This window comes from Eutrigla gurnardus (genome assembly GCF_963514095.1).
Source record: "Eutrigla gurnardus genome assembly, chromosome: 5".
Lineage (NCBI taxonomy): Eukaryota > Metazoa > Chordata > Actinopteri > Perciformes > Triglidae > Eutrigla > Eutrigla gurnardus.
This window is the reverse complement of record NC_139919.1, coordinates 26,020,983-26,046,208: the sequence shown is the minus strand read 5'-3', so window position 1 is coordinate 26,046,208 and position 25,226 is coordinate 26,020,983. Positions and strand designations below refer to the sequence as shown.

The 25,226-nt window shown below is 39.3% G+C and overlaps 2 protein-coding genes across 3 annotated transcripts in view; one reads left to right on the top strand and one right to left on the bottom strand.

Annotated features, from left to right (window-relative positions):
• Positions 1 to 25,226, bottom strand: part of ctnna1 (catenin (cadherin-associated protein), alpha 1) — a 69,847-nt gene that overhangs the window by 25,276 nt on the left and 19,345 nt on the right. For both annotated transcript variants that reach the window (XM_084009066.1, XM_084009067.1), the window contains exons 8-12: positions 9,311 to 9,391; positions 8,511 to 8,663; positions 2,762 to 2,854; positions 1,643 to 1,799; positions 701 to 901 (exon numbers count right to left, since the gene is read on the bottom strand). In XM_084009066.1, coding sequence (XP_083865192.1) covers positions 701 to 901; positions 1,643 to 1,799; positions 2,762 to 2,854; positions 8,511 to 8,663; positions 9,311 to 9,391 — 685 coding nt within the window. The remainder of the gene's footprint in view (positions 1 to 700; positions 902 to 1,642; positions 1,800 to 2,761; positions 2,855 to 8,510; positions 8,664 to 9,310; positions 9,392 to 25,226) is intronic.
• On the top strand, positions 13,640 to 19,134 carry lrrtm2 (leucine rich repeat transmembrane neuronal 2). The gene is made up of 2 exons (XM_084009068.1): positions 13,640 to 13,771; positions 14,419 to 19,134. Exons 1-2 carry the CDS (start codon positions 13,768 to 13,770, stop codon positions 16,059 to 16,061), a joined length of 1,647 nt encoding a protein of 548 aa, XP_083865194.1. The 5' UTR covers positions 13,640 to 13,767; the 3' UTR covers positions 16,062 to 19,134.

The following is a 25,226-nucleotide window of genomic DNA, read 5'->3' as shown; positions in this document are numbered from 1 at the left end:
TGTTGACTTTGAATCTGAATTCCAATCTATTTATTGCAATGCCGACTTGAGAAAGTCTGACAGAGAGACTCACACCAGTCTACGTCTCCAGAGCTCAGTCACAGAAGAAAGCTAACTTAAGCTACAGCCTGCATTTCATGGTTTTTAATGGGCTCGACCAACAAATCGTTCTCCCATCTTGTTAGCTTGCTAGCGATGGAAGCTAACACATATCACACATACTAGCTGATAATGACATGGACAGAAATAACTTCTGTGATATAACTTGGGTTTAGATATGCAGGGTTATCTGACAACTGAACAGTGCCAGTTGTGCAGAAGTGTCAGTAGAGTCAGAGCCTGTGACTGGATCTGACAATGTGACCTTCATAACCAATTCAAGGGCTGAAATTAAGCCTCAACTTCACTAAAGTTCAATTGTGGAGCTATCTGAATTTATTTGTTGCTTTTTTGCTTTGTCCTTTCACAGGTAAGACAGAACATCTGTTTAAAAGCAGATATATCAGGGCGTGGCTTTGGCTGTAACACAAAACATCTCATCCAAAGATAGATGGGTTCAGCTGATGTGACACATGCCGAGTTCATAATGCAAACTCAACAATGAATTAATAATGTCTGCCTTATGCCAGCTGAAAATCATGTAGGTAAGTATGTAAATGCAGTCTTTTGACAGAAATAAACGTAACAGTTTCTGGAGTACCTGTGTCAGTGAGAAGCTTGGTGGCCTCCAAGACCTTCTCTGTGTAGATTCCAGGTTCGTAATTGTCCATTTCAGAAGTGACCACATGGACAACTCTGGCAGCACGGCCTCGAATAGCCCCAGCAGTGCGATCCAAACTATCAACATCTTTCTCCTGCAGTGCCATGACACACTTATTTACATCCTCCAGGATGTGGTTCTCTGGGGACAAAACAATGCTGCAGTTAGTGGTGTATACTTTATTTTACTCAAACACGTTAATCCAAACATGCCACGAGTCTGCCTGGATGCACAGAGGTTTGCGAGCAAGTTAAGATAGTATTTTATTTTTCCAACCAAGGCATGCTTTAAATAAAGATTGAACATCATTATACAAGTAATAATGAGAAAATGCTCATAGTCAAGAAATTGTCAGCCTTCATTCTGTGTTTGCATAGTGCTCAAATTAAGAGGGCCACTGGGAAGCTCAAGTATGGGATGGGGAGGGCTGAAGGAAAATTCTCAGACTGCATATTGATGGGGAGCCTGTAAAATGCAAATGTCCACTGTGTAAATTACAGTCCGTCCTTGGCTGGAGGTGAGAGAAGTCACTCTGCTTAATGCTTAACGAGAACGCTTTAAGGGTATGCCCGACAAACCATTTGTGTGCTTTAACACACGTGACAGGATGTCAATTTCAGACGTAGCGCTGCTGATGCTTCAATGCTTTCCTCTGTAAAGCCCAATCAGCCTCTGTATGTATGGCTCTCATCAGCAAAGACTAATACCACAGATAAGTGCTTCGTGCAAATCTATCTTAATACTGACCAAAGCCTTGTCCACCAATCAACAGAGCACTGTCCGTTTTCACATAAAAAAAAAAAACCCCATCAATGATTCCAGCAGCATGAAGCATCTACTTTGCCCCTACATGGATAGGACATGCAAATGAGTACCACTCACCGGACACACAAAGGAAGTCATCAATGGATGTTATGTCATCAACGGCATCGGTGAGGACGCAGACCTGCTTCTCCCACTGCTCCTTGAACAAATCCATATTGTCCTGGGCCACCTTACTGTTGGGCTTGGCAGCAAGGGCTAACGCTGCATTAATCACCTGTAATCACCCAATTACAGCCATTAAAGCTCCATTACAGCATAGCCCTCAGCCACAACATTAGCATAGGTTGATTGCACGAAGAACCCCACTTTCCCATCCCAATGTTGGGATTGCAGCATGAAGCCGACTCATTCCTGGGAGTGATTATAGACACTGAGTGTTTTGAAGGATTGAATGAAATAAAACTAATAGCCACTTGTTTTAGGAAAAACCTGTAGATAACAAAGCTCAGGATGAATGAGAGTCATTAGATGAGATTAAAAAGGGGGTAGTGGCAGCATCGTGGAGGGAGCGGACGAGGCTCGGGAGTACAGATGAGGAACTGGCGGGTAAAATGGTAAGGGATGTGAAAAGATGGGCTCAATGGTGGACACATGGACAACAACACTTATGTTGTTACGTATTGAGGTTTTTATACTCTACTTGTTTGTCCCCAATATCCACCATTGTATGTGTGAAGTTGGAACCAGAGTTGGATCACACGGTTTCCACTTTTAATGTGAAACAATTTGTATCGGAACTGTTGTGAAGGAAGAAATGGAAATGGGGCATGGGGATGTGCAATTACAGAATCCAGAATCTTTCTAGCACCAATGTAGAACTGATATAAATGTATCTATATATCTATATCCCCTGATTCAAGACAAGAAAGCTAGGTCTATTATTTGCAGTATGAGGATTCTTATTTCAACATTAACTTGATAACGCAATCAAGTTTTGTACATTGCAATTGCAAAATAGTCATAATGATCTGGTCATAAAATTGTTAACTGTACAAAAGTAGGTCTTTAAGGAAGTATTTATATTAAAATCATGAATTGAAAAAAAAAACATAAAAGCTGCAATTGTTATTATAGTCTGTAAATTAGTCCTAGAGCTTGTGTTAAAATGTGAAAGCCTCTTCAAGTGGAGAACATTCAATGAGCTGGGCAGAAATGAGGGGCAAAATAGCCAGGTACCTGGGGGCAAAGAGTTTCCAGTTGAGATGCTGCCATGCGGACCAGCTTCACTCCCTCTTCGTTGTTGGAGATGGAGCACGCCAGGTTGGCCACCTAAATAGAAAACACAGGCATCTATCGTTGGCCACAGACAAAGACTGACACTTGTGAGATAAACAAAGAAAGCATAATTAAACTTCGAGAGTAATCCCTAACCCATAATGAATTTATCTATCGAAAGTGGAGCGGCTTTGCAATACAAGCAATCCCTGTGGAATACAAACCCACTGTAGGATTAATTTATTAAACTGGGAAATGACGATATGATATAATGACATTTCCCCAAATGTAAATGCAAGTGCAGCTGGTGACTCAAAGATGTGGTTATTTTGTGACTAAATCACAAGGCTGCCAGATTGCCATTACACTCCTGGATCAGAGAGGTCGCGTTCAAAAACGAGTGAGAACTGGAGTGCTAAACTAAGCAAGTTTTTCCTTGGGGCTGCCAACATGTATGGTTTGCAAGTATATCTTTCTTGTAGTGACCAACATCTTTCAGAGGAACATTATGCATCAACTCATATTCACAAAATTTAGGTCAGAGACTTTGAATATTCCCATTAGTTGGTTCGGATATGCTGGCAACAATGCTGAAACAGAATGGCTGGGATGTGAGAATCTGTGCCAGAGTGGGATTATCCAATGGACAGAAAATATCCTGAAACATAATCAATTACAAAAGGCAAAAAAAAAACAACTCTTGATTGCACTACAGCAGGAACGAGTGTTTTTTAAACAACCTGGGTCTTATTTTCAGTTTCAGCCTACAATCTGTTATATTTTTTTCCTCAACAAATGAATTACTGAGAATCTGGGTCATGCAACATAAGCAGTGAGAATATAACATAGGTTGTGAATAAAAGCTGTAGTCTTACCACAATATTATAAAACTGAAGGCAACAGAACCGTCAGTTATGATATACCGATATTTTTAATTATTTTCTCTACAAAATAAGTAAGCAACAAGTTTAATTTCAACCTGTGTGAGCATCCGACTTCTCATCTTTGCCCTAATGAATTCTACTGGGGTCTGGAATCTCCGGATTTAAGCTGGTAGATAAAATGCGGTTATAAAACGATAGAAATGTGGGGCAAATATCTGAAAATAATAATCTAAAATGCCATTGAAGCACTGGTGGTGGAAAGCATCACTGGCTGCAAGAGTGACTGAGTGAATGAGTGTAAGAGACCCTCTCTCCTCATCAGTCTTTTCAACTTTACAAGTAGATGCCCACACCCTCCTCCTAAGCATTTCTGCTGATGAGAAGCACTTATTCCGCTGTGCCAGTGAAGCAATGAAACACGGATATAAACACACTACATCACTATGTACACAGGGAGAGAATTTCGGTAACCAGAGGGGAAGGTTGAGAGAGAACGGTTACATAAAGATAAACTGGCACCTTATGGGGAAACCTGCATTTTCACTTTTATGATCTTTCACATAAGCTTTCTCTTACTCTCACCATGATACCCACTGGGAAGGCAGCCATTTCAGAGCCAAACTAAAACATTCTGCCCTTAAGCCAAGTGATGCTATTCCACTTGCCATGCTGGAACCATACCATTTTAAGTGGCAGGGGTGCCAGAGTTTACAAAGTCTGTGCAAACAATTATCTACACGCACTCATTTTTATTCGTACTTTCTTTCCACATGAAAAAACTCCCAGCTTTATGTGGCTGCAGAGTTATACAAATATACTCCCGGCATTTCATTCAGTGACAATGACTTGAAATGAGTAAGGACCAGTGATTCAATTATGCTGTCTAGATAGGAAGGGTAGTCCTATTGGCTTTGCAGAAATGCTATGTGTGTGAGTCTATGTATAATGTGAATATTATGTAAGCGTAAATACATCTACATCTACCATCTCATTGTTCCAATATTATGCAACAAAAGCAGGTTCAATAAATCACAGTGTATCACAGATACAAAACAATACTTCTTAATGAACTGACTTTGAAATGCTAAGAAAATGCAGACAGAATGCTTAAGGAAGCATAACCAAACAGGGTTGATACTAAATCATCATGAGAGGAAATGTGTTTTGGAAGGAAATGTCATCATTGTATTAAATTCGATGAGATAAACATCTGTAGCTGTATTTCCTTTTTTACTAGCGCTCTAAATACAAATGCTTCAAAACAAAAAATACACTTATCCTAATGTATTTTAACATTAATACATTTGGGTATTCAAAAGTCTGCTTCTGCTTCTTATGCATTGAGAACAAAACTTCTAACAGTGTCAAAAATAAAAAAAATCCAGGAGGTTTCCCTCATTATGGTAATTTCCACCACTGATTACACTATTCCACTGGATCACTGGTCACACCTCAAAGGAGGCATCTCTGCATCTCAACTTGTCATGTTGCAAATCTCTACGACTTATAGTGCCTTTTCACTCCGAAGCTCATAATCAAAACACAATGTGCACTCAAAACAAACATCAACTAATCTAGATATTTGTAAACTAACCCTTTTTTCATGTCACCACCATCTCTTTGACTGGTTGAGAGCCTTAAAGACGACATTACATGAGGCATGAGGACATTACAGATGCTGTTTATATTCAGCCATTTTTCTAGACTTCTTCCTCTGCTAAAATCGCCACAGCATCCTGAGCACCCTGACAACAACACTAAGGTCAGTCTGTTTTGCCCACTGCTCTCAGATGATGAACAATAAATAGCAAAAACATGTATTGCCATAGTTTCCTTTGAGGAGCGACTACATTTGAACACAGCCTAATAATGCAAACAAAGGGAACTGACTATAAACCTAATGTGAAATGTTTAAGCCAGACTCCTAAAAGTACAGGGCTACATTGGTGGCCATGTCAATAAATAATAAATACATAATAAATCAAATACCGGTAATCTTGATTTAATTAATTTAGTCATTAAATTTGTCATCATACAACTACAGTTTGTTGTTTGGTATTTCAGCAGGATTAGACAAGTATATGAAACTGAAAGTCAAAATTCTTTATAAAATAAAATAAATACTGGGCTTCAGAAGCATGACGTTCTGACAAACAAGGGTAGAGGAGCTGCATGAAGGAGCCTACAAATGAATGTAGGTCAGTCATCATGTTGCTTTCAAACAAGTGTGTGAACTAATGGACCATTTGCCTTAAGGCAGCCTACACCGACACAACTCATGATGCCATTCAAACAGAGCCTGTGATTGGTGGCTCTTGCTGTTCTTGAGTTTTCTCAGTACGGGACAGACTGCGTTTACGACATATCCATTCCTTAAGTGATAAATAACCAAACATTTTGTAACTCCTTGCTCAGGACATTGTAACTACATTCATTTACATGTAAAGTGTTTGGCAGAGGCTGTGCTCCAGAGCAACTTACAGTACCGGTCAATACCCACTTTAGACGATACATCTGCAGGGAAATGTCAACAACCTCAGAGGTGAAGACCAAGAGTCCTACTGTGACTTATCTACTGCTCAGACGTCTGCATCAATGTTGGCTTACCCTCCAGGAAGCTTTTTTTAATGAAAAAAAGAATCAATGCTTGAATGCATACTTAATTTGTGCTAAAAAAAAAAGCTATCAGATCATTTTAAATGATAAAATGCAAAAATAAATCCTAAGAAATAAACAATCAAACAAAACAAGTATGACACTATTAGTCACTGAGCAGTTGGTGAACAAGTTTGTTACTGAACCATTAAAATGGGATTTTATTAAAATAGAAAAAAAAAGATAGCATTTGTCAATTTGCTGATGACGTCATCACTTGCTCAAGTCATGCAGATGCATCTTTGACTCAATTTACTGCAGCAAGAATGAATCACCGCATCTGCTCCTGTTTCTACATTGCTTTTGGATGTAATCACAGCCCCCTCTAGAATTCACTAAGCATCCACACGTACCTTCAGATGAATTCAGCCGTCTACATTTGTGCCCTTTCTGTCATTACCTTGAAATGTGATTAGAATGCCTTAACACAATTTGCATTAATGCAGCACAGAGATGTGTGATTTGGACACTAATAAAACAAACAGATTCATTCCAGGTTTCTAAACTCTTCAGAGCAAGAGTTTGTTATAAGACATAAACAGGAGTTTCATTAGCTTCAACACTGTAGATACAGCTAAACTGAGCTACCAAGCAGACTGGAACCAGCCAACCTTGTCCAATGCTTAAAAATGTAACGGTCAGCATTATGTTTGATATTTCTTTTTCATAATATGTGCCCACAGTTTGTTCTGTCGACTTGATTCGACTATTTTTAATGGACTAATTTTTCTTAATCAGCTTGAAAAAAAGATATTTTCTCTCCTGGATTTAGTTACAACTTAGCACAACATTTTTATGTATGATATTTAGATATAATTCAAGGTCTGCCAATTCTAAAAGACACAGCACAGCACTCAAATGCCTTTCAGTGGTGCTCCTCTGATATCTTACTATTTGCCACTTGATCAGCTGAAAGCCCCTTTCTTCTATATATAGAAGACAACAACAAAAAACTTGCCTATTTAAATATATTTAAATGTATTCAAGTTTAGCGTGCGACGAACTCCATCACATCCTATTGGTTAATAGAAAAACATAGAAAAAAGCTATTTCTATTTAATGCATATGTAATTATTAATCAAAGCTGTGGTTCTTTGTGTATCCCATCCAAGTGTTCTAAGCAACTGCTTAGTGCCCGAGTATTAGGGGTGTCCACCAATGTCATGCTTTAATGCCACTTCTGACACTCAGGCCTTCAGGGTCTAGTCCCCAGTGTGGCCCCCTTTTCCCTCTATTGCTTCAGCAGTTTCTCCAGTGAATGCTTACACTGCCCAACCCATCCAGCTACACTCATGGTTATCTGCCCATGGGAAGAAGTCACTTTCAAATGTCAGCATATCATGCACTGACACAGACATTCAAGACATTGAAGGAAATACCACCACAGAGGTTTGCTCCCATTACTGTTAGCTTGTTTGTCTATAAGTTGCCTTGCACCTTGTAGCTGTATTCTTATTGCTATCTATACAGAGCTGGAGAAATGAAAATCCCAGCTATTCCCAGAAACGAGCACCTCTGTGAAGATGAGTCTAACCACATAGAGGGGTAAGAAGCAAGACACATTAGGCCCCTTTTAGATATTTATCTTTGTGAATATCACTCTAACACACGCAGAGTTGGCCAGTAAGTAGTACATCAATCTATTGTGGTAAGGACAGCATGTTCCCAGAGGTATCACTTATCCTTTATTTTTGGTCATTTCATTCCTTTGGTTCTGCTTTAAAATGTAATCCATTGTTGTGACCACATACAGCAATGTTCTGCTTGTCTGCAGCATCACAGCATCAGATTAGAATCAGCATCACCTTCTATTTACAAAATGCGTGCGTGTTTGTCTGAGTGAGAAAGTGTGTATAAGAGAGCCGTAAACAGAGTGAAAGACAAAGACGGCAACTACGGAAAATCATTTCAGTGTTTATATCTTGTTATTATTAGGGGAAAAAAGATTGCAGATAGTTGTTTTCTGAGGCGTTGTAACCCTTTAGTTGTATCACTAGGGAATCTGAGAAGACAGTCACAGAGAGAGAACACAGAAGCTGGATGATGTTTACTATAAGCTTTGCTAAAATATCTATAACCGATGGGAAGGAAAAGAAAAACATTAAAGTTCTGTATTTGGGTCACGTCAGGTTTAGACTCTGAAAGCATTCAAAATCATTACATTACATTACCTCGATCAGCTTGTTGGCGTGCTCACGGAACACCTGTGCATATTCCTTGACTTCTTTCTCGTTTCCATTCTTGGCAGCTTCAATCAGGACCAGGAGGGGAACATTGGTCTCCAGGAAAGAGTCAGAGACATGGTCCATGACAGCTTTACGCAGCTGTCAAGTAAGAAATTAATAATTAAAAAAAAAGGCACAGTTAAAATAATATATCCCCCATGCATATGCACACATCTTCAGTAGAGCTTGTTCACCCGACAACAACATGAGTACACTTTTCCTCCAAATTAAAGACCGACCTACATCTACATATAGCTGAATACTTTTTTGCCTTTAGTCAGAGAGGACCGTGTCAGAGTGAAAGGAGGGAGAGAGAGAGGGGGGTGATATACAGAAAGGGCCGCCGGTCGGATTCAAACCCGGGAACGCTGCGGTGAGTACGGTACACGGGGCACCAACTCTACCAACTGAGCTATCCGGCACCCCTGACATCATCTTTTCATATTCATTATACAAATGCTCGGCGCCATGGAGCTCTCCGCAATGCTTTCTGTCTGAACAGCTCAACTGGTCAACATATAACCCTTAGATTGACCGAAAATGCCTAACCAGTTAAAACCGATCTATGATTAACATCCCTAATACACACACATATATACAGTATGCACACATCGGGACTCGGGTTTCTATTTTTGGACTCAATATTTGAGACTTGTTTTTTCTTGGAATAGTAAAATTAATAAAAATGTCTGAAGAGCTTAATGCTTAAAAAGTACACAAAAATTCCAGACAGAAAAAAAACAAACCTGTCTGCGAAGGTCTCTGGTCTTCTTTGTCATCCTGTCGATGGCTGTGTTCAGAGCATCACTCCTGTCCTTCCTTCCAGCCTGAAACATTAACATGACAGAGGAATTAGTGAAGTAGTGAGTATGGTGCAGTGATAACCACTTTCAAACACATTTGTAACCCTCAAGATCAGATTCAAAAAGAACAATTCTGCAAACGTAATGCAGCTTCATCATTTACAGTTTGCTTGCTCTCTGTTGTGGTTTCTCTATTAGTCTGAACTTTTCAGACTTCTAAGGAAGTTGGAAGGAGTCTAATCAGCAGCACCTGCAGTTTCTGAGGTACTGTTTGTGTTTTCTGCCTAAAATTAGAGAATTTTCTGAAATGTATCTTAAAGAACTACAATGTGTGGCCATATTTTGTTTGTTATTTAGGAACTGCAGTAAAATTGCAAGTGAGATTTCAAAAACAAAAATAAAAAAACAATTCATTTATTTATTCATCTGTTTATTAAAACATTACAGTGAGAGCAAAAATGACTCACATTGTAGTGCAGCTAGTGTTTTACAGACACCCATTCTGATCCATTTGTGATCCTTTTATTTCCTGTAAACCATTCTGGTAGACCAGCTGTCAAAAGTGCCCCATTGCCCTTTGTTGAAACACAGGAATAATTTCCTAACTGACAGCATTGTGAGTAAACCATGGAACACACAAACAGCAGCCACCACTTTCAATTTACAACCCAACACACTTAAAGCATGCATCAGTAAAAGACACAGCTGCTTAGAGTTAAAATACAGCCGATTTGCATCTATATCAGTGCTATGATTCATGGACGCCACACCTTCTTAATTGCTACTGTAGCAAACTGCATTTAAATTAGATTTTTTATTCATGCAGGGATCAAAAGGAGCTATCCAAATCCTGTCCACGCCATCCTGCCACCACAGCTCTCTACATGAATATTTTACACAACGCTGTACAATATATTACAGTAAACCAATAAAGCCAACCTGTGATGCAGGCTCTAGTTTCTTAATGAGATAGATGCTGAGCTCTGAGATTCATTTATTTTAATTAGTCATTCTTATTCTAGGTTTGTCTTGGTGTTTTCCATTAGTTTTTAATTCACTGTTGCCAAAATCATTTTCTGATGTAAGAAGCTATTTGTACAGCTCAATATCACTTACACTTGGGGCTTAATAGGCCAATATCAGTAACTATTGTAGAAACCCTGGAAACATGCAGGGATTGGCTTGTGTGAAAGAGTGGATTTCCCAACAGGCCCAACAGTTTTCCCAAAAACACTTTAACCAGTGTGGGAAATGTTGACAATAATGTCATTAAAAAAAAAAACATTGGTCCCTCCCTTAACACTACACTTTACACCAGGTCAATTGCTCTATTCTTTGTCCATGAATAAAATGCAGCTGTCTAAAGGGTGATCGCCGTGGGCACTAATCATGTAAAGTAAGACTGAAAATATCTAAAAATATCTATACATTCTAATCTCTTATCCACAGGAGCATATTTTCACACTCAAAGTGAAATGCGTGTTGATTAAAAGGTTACAAATTACTACACGTGGCAACACCACTGGCAGTATTCACACAGCTAAGTATTATGCGGCAGTCAAAGCCCTAACTACTGGCCCCTACTGAGAGCAGAGAGATGTTCAGTCACATTCTGCAAACTGCTCAAGTGAAACGTGGAAAACCTCAAACTTTCAGGAAGGATGTAGTGGTGGAGAAAGAGGGAGGAAGACCGTGTGAGAGACGGATACTGAAGAATAATACAATTAGAGCATAATTAGACGAACATGAAAGGGCAACGGAGAAAAGGCAAAGAGCCAGTTGGACTCATCCCCCCTATAATGCTCAAATCAACTACGACACAACACCATGGATGGGGGTGGCATTGACCTGCCCCATCCCCCACTGCCCTTTGCCCATTGGGGGGTTATGTACATGGTTCGGGGCTGTGGAGCTCCCACGGCACTAATCCCCTCTGATTTTGTGCTGGTTGGATGCAGTGCTATAGTAGGGCTTTAGTCTGCTCTGCTCCTACCCTCAATCCTATTTTATTCACGCCTAGCCTATATTTCATTTCCACACCAGAGGGTTCTAAAGCACTTCTCCAGGTGCTTATTATGGAGGCAGTTCCTCTGCGGCATCTTTTATGATACTCAAGTGAGTCACCATCCATCTCCTTTAGGACAGATTTAGGAACATCCCTTTGACAAAATCACTAGTCCACTGGATTATGGAAAATCCAATGAAAATATAATATGCTCCAAGTGTCAAATAATCACAGAGTTCTATGATGTCATTTTAGTATATTTCAGCAAACAGTCAATTTATTAATATTTTTCTATTTTTCAATTTCCAGGCTTCCAAATGGGAAGCTAGTACACATCAAATGGAGGGAGTATCCATCATGCCCCCTGAGATCTGAGATGTTTTCCTCACTCACATTCTCGGAAAAATTCCCAGCAGGAGATGAAGTCTACTATAATAAATGTGAAGAATGACAGAAGAGTGCTGGTCAAGTGACCTGGAAAGTCGCATCCGGATGTATGTTTTCTCTTAAGACATGATAATTATGAAATGAAATGAAAGAATAAATGCAGTACCTTAACTTTTCAAGTTATTCACACTTCAAACTAATTCAAATTCTATTCTTCTCATGTACTACCAAAGCATACAGAGGAAATGTAATTATTTGCTTTCATTTAGTGCTTTTAACAGTTGAAACGAGAGTTAAAATCCACATCAAGTACATTAAGGTAATCAAAGTAATAAGCAAGGATGGGGAGGCAGCAACGTGACATCAGGTTTAAAAGACTTCATATATAATACAAAATGGAAGGTGTTAGTGCCCACATTAAAGACATAAGTATCTGAGCTTCATATCGTTTCTGATCCGGTCTTTGGCTAGTTAACTGAAATTACCATCACACTTATCTCCACTCACATTAAATTAAGAAAAGTAAGCATTTTCATGCACTGAACTACACACATCTCATTCTGTTTAGCACTCTAAACGTAAAATCGATTTGCATAAAAAGACAACACATTTAAACTCTATTTTGGGTTCTTTGTTATCACTTTGTGTTCCACATCATCAAGCAAGAATTTGTTTGTGTACATTCCATTTTAAAAGCCAGCTTAATTTAACTTCAGAGCATCTGGCCATACATCACATGCCAGCACTGCACTCAGGATATGTAAATTATGAATATAAGCCAGACATCCTATGTCAGCATTGCTATAGCATACATGCTCCTGCACAAAGATATGGGAATGCAGCAGACATTTGCTCACCCATGCACATGTGTATGTTGTCTAGAGCCACATGTTGGGAACTAAACTGAGCTTTGTGTATTTTGTACATTTTGCGTATGTCTCTGGTATACATTCGTACATAGCGCATGCGGAACAAATGCAAAGGCATGGCGGAGATTTACAGCTGTGTTTAATTTCAACAGCAAGCTGCCGCAACACGTTCAAGATATCAATATTCTAACGGTGACGAGCCAGTGGGAGGGAAGTGGGGAAGCAAGAGGGAGGTGGAGGAAGACTGAGGTGCACAAGCAGTGCGTATGAGGCAGAGAGCAAGTGACTGAGCAAGAGAGTGAGTGTGTGTTTGTGAGTGTGGGGAGAGAGAGAGAGAGAGAGAGAGAGAGAGAGAGAGAGAGAGAGAGAGAGCGAGGGAGGGAGGGAGAGAGAGAGCAAGAGAGAGAGAAACAGTAGTGATGATCGACGCCAGGCTGCCACCACTCTGTAGCAGTGAGTGGCTGCAACAAAAAGCACAGAATAACATCCCTGACTCCCTGCTCTGCTTTTTTTTTCTCACTCCCTGCGTCTCAGCTAGCAGACGAGGGCTCCGCTCACAGCTCTGCAGAGGCTATGCTCAGACTGAGCCGGCGTCGGAAGCAGGATCTCTGGCTGCCATCAACAAGTTAGGGTTGGAAGACCACAGCCATGAAAGAGGAACGCTTGATCTTCAATTAACCATCTGAGCTGACATCATTGCGGTGGAAGGGAAACAAAAGGGTAAAAAAAAGAAGAAGAAAAAAAGGAGAGGAGGGGGGGTCTGTTCACCGGAGTCGCTCTGGATGCAACTGATTAACTTAAAAAAAAAAGAAGAAGATATATAAATATATATATATATATTCACATATAAATATTCATTTCAAGGATTCGGAGGATGAAGGACAAGATTCAACCTTTTTTTGAGCTTGGATTTTAAAAGGACTCTAAACAAAATAACCGGAATACTCATCATCTTGGGACATGGAATTTCATATTTTGTTTCAATTGGGTGGACTCAGAATTGCTTTATTTCCAAAGAGGTTGATTCCTTTTGTGCTTACTCAAAAGGATTTTTTCCCTTTGGATTTTTCTTCCATCTGGTTGCTCCAAGAGTCTGCGGAAAAGGACAGTTGAATGCAGCCTCCGATGTGCACAAAAGAATGGGTAAGTTAGTCCCTTTATATGGCAGGTCTGGACATGAATAGAGAATACAAGTAAGAGCGAGGGAAGCTAAGGACTAACAGCTCTTCAGCATAGTCTATTTACTGCAATTGTCCTTCATTTTCTCTTCTTCGCTGACACACGACTTGGGAATATATACATTTTAAATACCAGTTGTATTGTATAGCAGATCTCTTCCGATGAAGATTTGAAAAAACTCGAAGGGACAACAGCTTATTGGAACTGCTAAAAAAAAACAAAAAAAACCTACAATCACTGATGAAAGACTGTAATCAGCTGAAAATTTGTATTTAAGCCAAATTACAGCGTAGAAAATGTGAACAAAATAGGCTAAACATAAATGGCAAGGGTGTGGAAAAAAGTCCAGCACACGTATGTGATTGATCATTAAATGCCAAAGTAAATTACATCTCCATCAAACATAAGCTCAAAGAAATCACGTCTACGCACACTGTGAAATTTGTAAAAAAAAAAAAAAAAAAAAAGAGAAGAAGAAATCACGGTACGTATGGGAAAGAACGAGAGCACATACAAAAAGCACAATCGTCACCATGAATTAGTAATAAGTGCTCTGCGGAGATAAGCTTTCCCGCCCCACAGTTCATTTTGTTATCTTTGAACCCACCCAGGTTTCCATTCAAGGTGGCCATTGGTGGGACCTGCACCAGCGGCTCTGTGTCTGTGTGTGATCAGCATGCTCCTAGTGTGCCTGCTGCCTCCTGCATCGTGCACAACCTGTCCTCAAAAATGCCGCTGTGAGGACCTGCAGTTCTACTGCGACACCCAGGGGCTTGAGGCACCCCCAGATGGTGTGGACAAGGGGGCCCTGGGGTTGTCACTACGTCACAATAGCATCACTGAGCTCAGCCCTGATCAATTCTATGGCTTCAGCCAGCTCACCTGGCTACATCTAGACCACAACCAGATTACAACAGTACAAGAGGATGCCTTTCAAGGGCTCTACAAGCTGAAGGACCTCAATCTGAGCTCCAATCGTATCACCAAGTTGCCCAACACAACCTTCATCCACCTCATCAATCTCCAGATACTGGACCTGTCCTTCAATCAGATGACTGCATTGGAACCAGAACTGTTTCACGGCCTGAGGAAACTCCAGATACTCCACCTTCGCTCCAATTTACTTCGCACCACACCTGTTCGGGCATTCTGGGACTGCCGCAGCCTGGAGTATCTTGGCCTAAGCAGCAACCGTCTACGGAGTTTGGCCCGGAATGGATTTGCTGGGCTCATTAAGCTTAAAGAGCTCCACTTGGAGCACAATCAGCTGACCAAGATCAATTTGGCCCATTTCCCTCGCCTTGTTGCCCTCCAGTTTCTTTATCTGCAGTGGAATAAAATCAGCAACTTAACATGTGGCATGGAGTGGACCTGGACCACTTTGGAGAAGCTGGACCTCACGGGAAATGAAATCCGTGTCCTCACAGCTGATGTGTTTCAAACGCTGCCAAATTTAAAGATTTTGCTGCTGGATAACAACAAACTAAGCAGTCTGGATCCCCAAGTCATGGATATGTGGCAGTCTCTTGGTACCATTGGGCTGTCTAGCAACTTTTGGGAATGTACCAAAAGGATTTGCTCCTTGGCCACTTGGCTAAGCACCTTTAAGGGAAGGTGGGAACATTCCATTCTCTGTCACAGTCCTGAATATGCCCAAGGTGAGGAGATACTTGACGCGGTTTATGGATTCCAGCTTTGCCAGAATTTTTCAGCGCCGGTCGTTCAGACCATCAGTACAACCACAGACGCTACTATTGCTGCAGAGACAACAAGCTCCTTGTTTGGAATTATGCAGCCAACCACCACGCAGGACTATGCAGAGGATTTTGGGAGCTTTACCACAGTCACTACCACAACAACCACAACAACAACAAGACGCACTGCTCAAGCAACTACCGCTACATTGGAAGAGGCAGCTGTAACTGAGGACTTCTCTGCAATGGACAACACTGTAATGACTCATAGGGTTATCATTGGAACTATGGCCCTTCTATTTTCATTCTTTTTCATCATTTTCGTTGTGTATATCTCACGGAAGTGCTGCCCTCCCACCCTGCGCCGGATACGCCACTGTTCGGCTATTCAGAACCGCAGACAGATGAGGACCCAGCAGCGGCAGCCTATGGCAGATCTTGCTACACAGGTACCCTATAATGAGTACGAGCCCAGCCATGAAGAAGGGGCACTTGTGATCATAAACGGCTATGGGCAGTGCAAATGTCAGCAACTGCCTTACAAAGAGTGTGAAGTATGAACTCTTATTTATTCCTAGAGCATATGGTTTGCCATTTGACCATTTCAGATGATACAGGGTTTGCTTTTTTATTTTTTTTTTCCAGTTTATGTAAAAAGCATAATTTCTACAAGTGAGATTTGAGAATATGTGAGAAATGTTGAATGCTACAATGACAGAGGTTGGACATGACAGGTTAGGGATGATGTAGAGATAGTCACAAATTTATTTTTCTATGAATGCAGGTTGTTCATATCAGGCAGGGGCAATCATTTTAAACAAGAAAATTGTAAACTGTGAGATTTGTCTCCACATTGTCTATATTCTGCAGCACAGAAAATACTCAGCCAAATGGCCCTCTGCTAACGGAATACATTATGTGGAGAAAAGTGATTTATGTCTCATTTCTTTTGAAAAGTACGTTTTTGAAATCATGTTTCTAACTGCACCACAGGCACTATAAGCCAATCACTCACTCACTGGGGCAAAATAATTGGATCAAATATAAGAATTAATTTTCCTTTTACAGTTTTATTAGTTTAAGATAACTGCTATACATTAACGTCCACTACGACCAAAATCTTGTGAATTTTAACTGGAAAATAAATGTAATTATTGTTATGTTACTCATACAAAAATAAACCATCTCTTGAGGAGAGAAGAACCCTGAAATTCAATATAGATGCATTTTATTACATTTACCAAATCAGACCAATCAGAGTCAATTAGGCAAGTCTATAATCTTTCATGATATCAAAGGCCTTTCAGTGTTTCCTATTTACAGAATTTATTTGCCCGACACCCCCCACACTATTCCTTCCCCTCAAAAAAACAGCTGTTCTTAGCCAAAAATGGATCCTTTTGCTTAAATTTGGATTTCTTCCAACATTTCTTTTGTGCACTGATTGAAAAGACTGCCAGAACGGCGAATTTAGTTTCAATTATATATATTGGAAAAATGACCCCTTTAATCAGGCATTCACGCTCGTAAATGCAATGCTGTTCTGCAGCTTGGTGGATGTTGGAGCTCCCACCCACGAGGGCCAACCATCACAAATAAATTCTCAACCTGTGGGACACACTCAGCACTGTTCATCTGTGGTTAATCTCAAATATGCTTCACTGCTTAGCAAAAACACATAGATGTCTTCCTCATCTTGGACATCAAGAGCAAAATGATTAGACCTTTAAGTGTACAATGAACTGTACATGGTTTCTTTAGCACCCAAATGCCATACACACTGTAACCATAATATTTCTAACAGCTTAACCTAGTAAGTACAGTTTGCTGATTTGCTATTACACTAGGATCAATATACAGACAAGCCAGTGTGAGGAGTGAGGGTAGAAAGTGAAAGGGTAATGACCAGTGCAAATGCCAGATAGGAGAGCATTTAATTCAGAAAATGAAACCTTTCCCCAGTAGCCCAGGCTCTTTACTGCTTACGCACTAATCAGGACTGACAGGCTCAAGATTGAAGCAATTAAGGCAGAGCAAAAAGAATCTAATATTCTGTCACCCACACCAGTGATCCAGCAACATTTAGCTTGTTCAGGCACTCAAAAATAGTTCTCATAGAACCATCCTCCGTACCACGTTAAAACATCACTGTACCTTTTACTTTTAGATGGTGTTATTGTTAGGGATATTGGGTTGTCATTTACTGTATAAAAAATTGGATTACAGTGAATAATACATATTATAACAGTTCCTTGGTTAGCAGTCAAAAGTGACAAGTTAAACTGCGGTCAATAGCCTGAAAGCAAATGGAGATCCACTGATAAGCAAACAGCAAGCCTGGGTCAGGACACATTGGTATGCAGCGGGGAGAGGATGCGCATTAGCATCAGACTAAAGCTGCTGCCGCAGCTCCGCACTTCTTTGTATTCAGTTTGGTGGTGGGGGCAGGGTGAAAGAGAGAGGGATTGAGAGCAATTGATGGGACGATGGAAAGGGGCAACAATGGGGTAATGTCTGGGTTTATTAAAACCAACCAACCAACCAACATTATTGGCTAAGTAAGGGTAGTAGAGAATGAGATGATAAATACTGACTGACAGCACCTCGGGCATGAAATGCACACTGATCACACAGCAGCAACAATTCCATTGCAAGTAAGCTGCCGACTTATCAAATGTTTGACCAGTATAACAAGATCAAGTACAATTTTCATTTTCGAGAGTTCAACTTGCAACTATGCTTCGTGATAATGACAGCAAAATGCTTGATAGCACAGCACCTGGAAATGAGATATCTGGCTTTGAGCAAAGAGGATGCATTTCATTGGCTGGTCGCCCCCAGAGGTGCCATTTGTGACTCTGTCCCTTTACTGAGGCTGTAAAAAATTGGCTTCTATCTTCTAAATGAATGCTTGTGTCAATGTCTCTGTGCACATCGTCAAAGGATGCCTACAACAACTTTGAAGAGAGTGTTTGTGTAAACCAAAAGTTGTTATATTTCACAATTGAATTCAATGAGAAACATTGCATACACTGATCCTACTGATTTCCAAAGTCAAGCACCTCCACTTTTTTTCCAATTTTGTTTTCCTCCAGCTTCACACTGCTTTTACTACTGCCCTTCTAAACCGTCTTGCATGTTCAAAAGTCAACTGAGTTGAATATTTCTTAATGTCATTTAGCAAACATGATGGGGAGACCTGATAACACCAGGAATGAGGATGTATGTGAAATTCCTATAAAGTTCTGTCAATCATTTGACGTTTCACTGTTTCAGACTACGGCTGTACCAAGTGACTGAAAATCCACATAATTTGTAGAAATATGCATCCCTTTGCACTCTGGCTCTTTGTAAACTGTTTTTGTTTCCTCTTGTCATCCTCTAGCCCTGGTCCCCACCCTGCCTAAAAATAAAAAAAAGAAGAAAAAAAAACGTGAACCAATTCCCTCTCTTACCCAACCTCTTTGTGCAAAATGAATGCTTTTCTCTTCCCATTTTCCTTTTGTATTGTAATATGTACAATTTCATATCTGTATAGTGGATAAGATGTGCCAAACTGAAAAAAAAAATACATTTTCCCCTCAAAACATATATTTTTTAAATAAAATGGTTATAATTTACAGTGTTTGCCAACTGATGGATGCTTACAACTGGGTTTGGTCTTTCATTACAATTTTGTTTAATGTAAAAGTCTTTTGAATCCTTAGGCTAACTAAATCAATTCTGGCCATTGAAGATGTTGCTGTGCATCAGCATATTGTGAAAAAAAAACCTGTCAAATGAAACACAACTTTACTTTATAGTATTATTTTTGCTAGGCAGAGTTTAGAGCAGTAAAGGTTGAGGGATGAATTCAATTCCAAAACCGTTCCATCAATGCATGTCAACATGATGATTAGATCATCTACCCTACAGGTCGATTAGAAGGAAAAAACAATTATGTTGTTGTGCAAAACTCATGTTTCTGGGATCCACAATGTGAAGAAGCTTGAAAACCCCTGCTTTAAGGCAAAGTGATGCAGTGTTTCTACAGTTGAATATAGGCATTCAAAAAGAATAATGGGTAATGCAGAAACATCTGTGCATTTTACGGTTAAGTCTTCTAGAGCATGGTGTCTAAGAGGCTTTCAATGGAGGGCCGCAACTATTAATTATTTTAATTATTTATCAGTTAATTTCTCTCTCTTTTTTTTAATTACTTGGTTTATTGTCAGGTGTTGACAAATGGCAACAAATGCCCAACCCAAATTTCTACAAGGTAAAGTCTTAAAAATTGCAACAAAATAAAGAAAGGAAAGGAAAAGCGTTAAAGCCACACATTTCAGAATTTCAGCATTTTCAGGAATTTCTGTTTGGTAAATAATCAAATAACTGAAATTTAATATCTACACAACTTGGTGGTTAATGGTCGTTTGTCATACAATGAAAAGCCAATTATTTGAGTGATGCCACCGACATATCACCCTCGACATAAAATGTCATGTAAGATTATGGATTTTGTGCCCACTAGTCAACAGGGTGTTCACTAGTGCTAACGCTCCAGTTTAGTCCTTTTCTGGTGTATTACAATGTGGAAATACAGAGTTTTCTTTTATATATATATATTTGGGAATAATTGATAATGATACGAAACCTTGGTGACTTGTATAAGCTATAGGGAAAAATGTCATAGCGTAAACGAATATTATTAACTGTAGCATCTTATAAAAATTGATTATTTGACATTGATCAATTATATTTTTCTTCATTCAACTGAATAAAGGTTTTAACAAATCAAACAATATTTAAGTATTGCCAGGGCTAGTACAGTAACAGCTACAGAATAGCAAATCATTTCAGCAACCCAGTAAAAACAAAAATGACCCAGAGCAAGAGATAACATTATTCATTATCTGTGTGGTTTTCAGAACAAGGTGGATTTTTTAAAAAGCCGGTTTTGTACTGAAGGCAGACAATGCAGAAACTACCAGCACACACTGCTGACACAATACCAAAATAATGTCTTTGATATGGTATCCATCTAAAGTACCTCAATATGGAGAAAAAATACCATGACAAAACCTAAAACATCAGGAAGAATAACAATTAGTTTTTTCATTAATTAAAAAGAAAATCTGTACATAATGTACATATATATATGTACATATACTGACGATGTCAATGCAAGGCAGTGGATGGTATGGAAAAGGAGGCCCTTAATTTACATCAGCAACACGTTCATGTGTCCACATTTACATGTCACACTGCTGCTTTTACCAAGTTACCCTTGCAGAGATGAGTATGTACAGCACTGTAAGCTGGGTTTTTCAGTTGCCTCAGTGAATTTAAGTTTCCTCTCATAAGCAGGGTATATGTCTAGGGTTTTTATTGTGAAAGGTAAGAACGGAGGCTGTATTTCGCTGCCGTTGACATGGTGGGACCAATAAAGAGTTTGCCGTCTTGATTCCGACAGTGGAGACTCTGTGTTATTACTATATTAGCTTTATAGGCGCAATTCATAACCCTTGGCTACAGTACTTAAGTGCCATATTTGCTTGGTGAGTCTACTTTGTCGACAAGCTGAGGACGTTCACAAGAGCACTTTATGATACTTATCTTGTATCAGTACACCGTGTAACACTAGTCGCCCAAATGCAACTTTGGCTTTCCAACTGAGCAGCTCTTATGCATTTTGATCAAAACAAGTCCATGTATTTCACCAGTTTAACAAACTGAAACTGCATGATATCCACCAGGAATGTCATAGAAGCCCAGCATTTGTAACAACAGCATTCATTTTATGTTACCCACACACACAATATTAATATTGGTATCAAAGTAGTCTCTTCACTGAAAATGACTTTGTTTCCACATTTAATTTGTACATAGATGCATTTGGAGAAGAGAACCACCACCAACAGCATCTGGTTAGGCAAAGTTACTCTTCAAATACATATTTTGTGAGACGGGTCACTGATATGGCATCTAGTAAAGATCAAGAGCAGCTTGTGTACCATTCCCAGACTCCTACCTACCTATGACGCTCATGAGACACTTTTCAAACTACTTAAGGAACTGACTGACCAAACTTGAATAGGGGTTCAAATTTGAGCTCAACGCACATCAGAGGAATACTATTGCAACAAACCAGTTCCCTCATCAGTCTCTATTTTCCAATAATAAATCTATATACAGAACTGAGAAATAAAGCATGAAGAATACAGGCGACAACTTATTCAAGTGGGAGTTTGGGTTCATTATTACTACGACACGGCTTTGCTCTATAGCCTTGTAATAGCTTGAGACTTTCTTCGTTTTCATTGGTTAAACATTGCGTCTGGGGCAAGTGTAATGATGATACCTGGAGAAGTTGGAAGGAGATATAATTTTCTAAAAGGTTACATTTCTACGTGAAAACCTGTGGAGCTAATATTAGCAGAGTACTTTAGCATATAATGAACTAGTGTGAGCACTTCAATGCTACGGTGGATACTTAAGGTATATATTTGTTTTTTCATAATTCTAACATTGAACTAAGACCTAAGTGGCTTTACTGGAACAGCGTTGGTCTTCTGTCTCAAAGGCCCAGTGATGTGGTGCTTCACATTTACACTGATCTGTAGGCTTTAGCTTCTATTTTTTAATCTTTTTAGCCTGCTTTCACTGCTGAATCTGTTTTCATCCTGGATATATAATGAAGATTACTGTAGCTTTAACATTTTACTGTATGTTATAAGCTTTTAAACTGGTCTCACATTAGTTAACTCGCTGGGTGAGACAAATGGGAAATTTGCTAATATATATTACGTTATCAAATTATGATATTGTTTCCCAAGTAATCTTACGTCTTTTATGTGTAATGTAACTGTAAGTTAAAGTCAATCAATTTAAGAATACTTCACTGTATTGCTATAGCCATAGAGCCATTTACACGCTTAAAGATGCTCATTAATGCTAAATATAGTGTTATCATTCTTAATGCCCATGCCATTGAGTTTTATTGTGCCATTGAAAAATATTTGGTAGAAATATATCAAAATACATCCTGCTCAGATCTAAGTTTCACCTTTATAGCTTAGGTTTTGAACAATTGCAATGTGGAATTATAATTTTACCTCTGAACATAGGGTTAGGGTTACATGGATATGGAAGACGCTGAAATTAAAACATGTATCTGAAATAGGAAGATCAACACAACAGAGTTGTGATCTCCAGGCTTGATTTACTAGAAAGATATTACTATGTATTATGAAGCCTTTTCTATCAAAAAATATGTTTTCGTTTATTTCTGTGTTGTCAGGTGTTCGTTTTCTTTATGTACTGTTGAGAATCATCTTTACAAGAAATAAAGTTGCAATATGTAGCTGAAATTCAGTAGTAAAACTGGAAAAGTTTAATAGTAATCAAATGGTTTCCTTATAACCTTCAAAACAACTTTCCCTCAGTTTTAGGCGTAATAGAACAATTCAAAACAAGAATGCAATATGAATTAGACTGCAGCATCACATCTGCGTGCACAAAAGGGATATCTGAAGGAATTAAGTAATCCCAAGGGCCAAAACAGAGCTTTTTAGGATGGAAGGAAAACTGCATGCTTGAAATCAGTACTGCAGCTTTACTTGGTGGCAACAAAGTGGGCCTGAAATTGTTCAACAAAAGAGAAAAAACATGCCAGGCCAACAATAAAATGCTAATTTGAAGAAATGTATTAACCTGTACAGAAAAAGGTTGCCATATTTGCAAATAAAATCATCAATTGCCAAAAGCCACAGACAAGCTTATGAGAACAGCAAGTATGTTTCCCATAGGAAAAGTTCATTCACCCATACTGTGAAAGGGGAAAAGGGTAAGGGTTCAGTTGTAACCTCACAAAATGTCCACATATAAGGCCATGTCATTCTTTATCTTGTTTTTTTTTTTAAGGGCATCTTATCTACCTGCCAACAAAGTCAATTAAGCCTAGACCTCACCAGCAAAAGATCAAGGGCCAGCTCAGGGAAACGTTGAGTGACAGGCTGTTACTGACAATCCAGTGTTTTATGGAGCCTGTAAATATACGAAAAGCCTTGGGGACACTAAATCTTTCCCTGTTACATTGTGTGAAGTGTAATTTGTTTTAATTATGCATTTAGATGAGATTACAACTAGATAAATTGAACTGCTCCCACATTGGTTTTGCCCATCTGAACCTTCTTCCACTTCTTTTTTTAAAGAATGGGTAAAAATACACTGGACCATGCCACTACTTTGTCATACATTAGTGAACACTAAATCCTCACCCTCTGATATTGACAACATACCAAATGCCAGAGGAAACTTGGTGTGCAGTTGTTGTTTTTTTAAACTTGAACCCAATGCTTTTCAGCGTTAGATAATACAACATAGTTCATAAGAGGTCCAGGTAGGCAGGGTAGATGGTACATGGTCCAATTAACTCAAAATGCTTATAAAATGATCGCCAACTATGCAGGCACAGAGAAATAGGGCTAAAGCAAAATTTGCTGAAGATGCCCAAGGCAGAAAGACAGCGGGAGTTGGGGAAAGAGTGAGCTGTCGACAGAGAAAGGGACACAAACGGGAAGAGAAATATTGCCAAAAGATTGACAAAATGGAAAAGAGGCTTTAGCTAGGAGAAATGCAAAAGAGCTCAGAGTAGAAGCACTATATTGAGATACACAGACGGGAAAGCCAAGGAAGGGGGGATGCGACAGTCCCCCTGCAGTGGTCAGGCAAATGATTTCCATGCAGGTCCAATGTTGATGTATAACTTCCAGTTATACATTTTAAATTTCATAAGCTCGATATGTGAAGGCAACATAGGATTATTATCTTCTGTGAAACCCTGACAGATGCAGGGAACCAGGGATGCATCATTAATAAAGAGTGGCAGAAACGGTTACACATTACACGTGCCATGCCAAAGTGTCATGACAATATAGAATAACTGAAGCCACACAATGTGGCAGGGCTGAGGCTTCATTACCCCCACAGACTTTGCCCCTTCACTAGCTGAATAGACAAGCTTTAGTCACGTTAAATGATCATCACAACACTGAACACAAATTCCACTCCACGACTGGAGAAAAAAAAGAAAACACAGAGTCTTGTTCAAGTAATAAAACAACATAATATGTTCTATATATTTAGATATTTGCCACTGAGACTGGGGATCGCTACTGGATTCCTGAATCAAAAGATCCCAAGTCGATTGACAGTTCGATATCAGTTTGATTAGGTATATTTCAGTTACAATACAAATTTTGCTTGGATATGAAAAATATTCTCGTATCCTCGAATCTACTGCATTATCAAACATATTGTTTGAAGAATTGACCAAAAAGCAGTTAAACACTACAGCAGGCAACACAGTACAGAACAATCCTAGACATCTTACATATGGCTTTGCTTTTGTTCAGCCAGTCTATGTCTTCATAGTTTTTTAATCCAAAATGCAACTGGACATCTGCCTTTAGGCTTGGCAGTGCCTTCAGTGAAGCAGCTCCTCGCACGTTTTGATTCAATTGAGGTCCCTCACGTGGCCAGGTCTAGTGTTAGGAATTTATACGTTTAAATGTTCATGCATCCACAGGAAAAATATCATATTAAAAACACTATTTGAATAGAAAAATCACTTTTTTGAAAACCCAGGTCATTAGTCACATTGTTGTGTCCCGAATCTCAAATTCAGCCTTCCTTTCCCTGAAAACATTTTAACCCAAGGGCACCACCACTTCTCCAAGCAATGT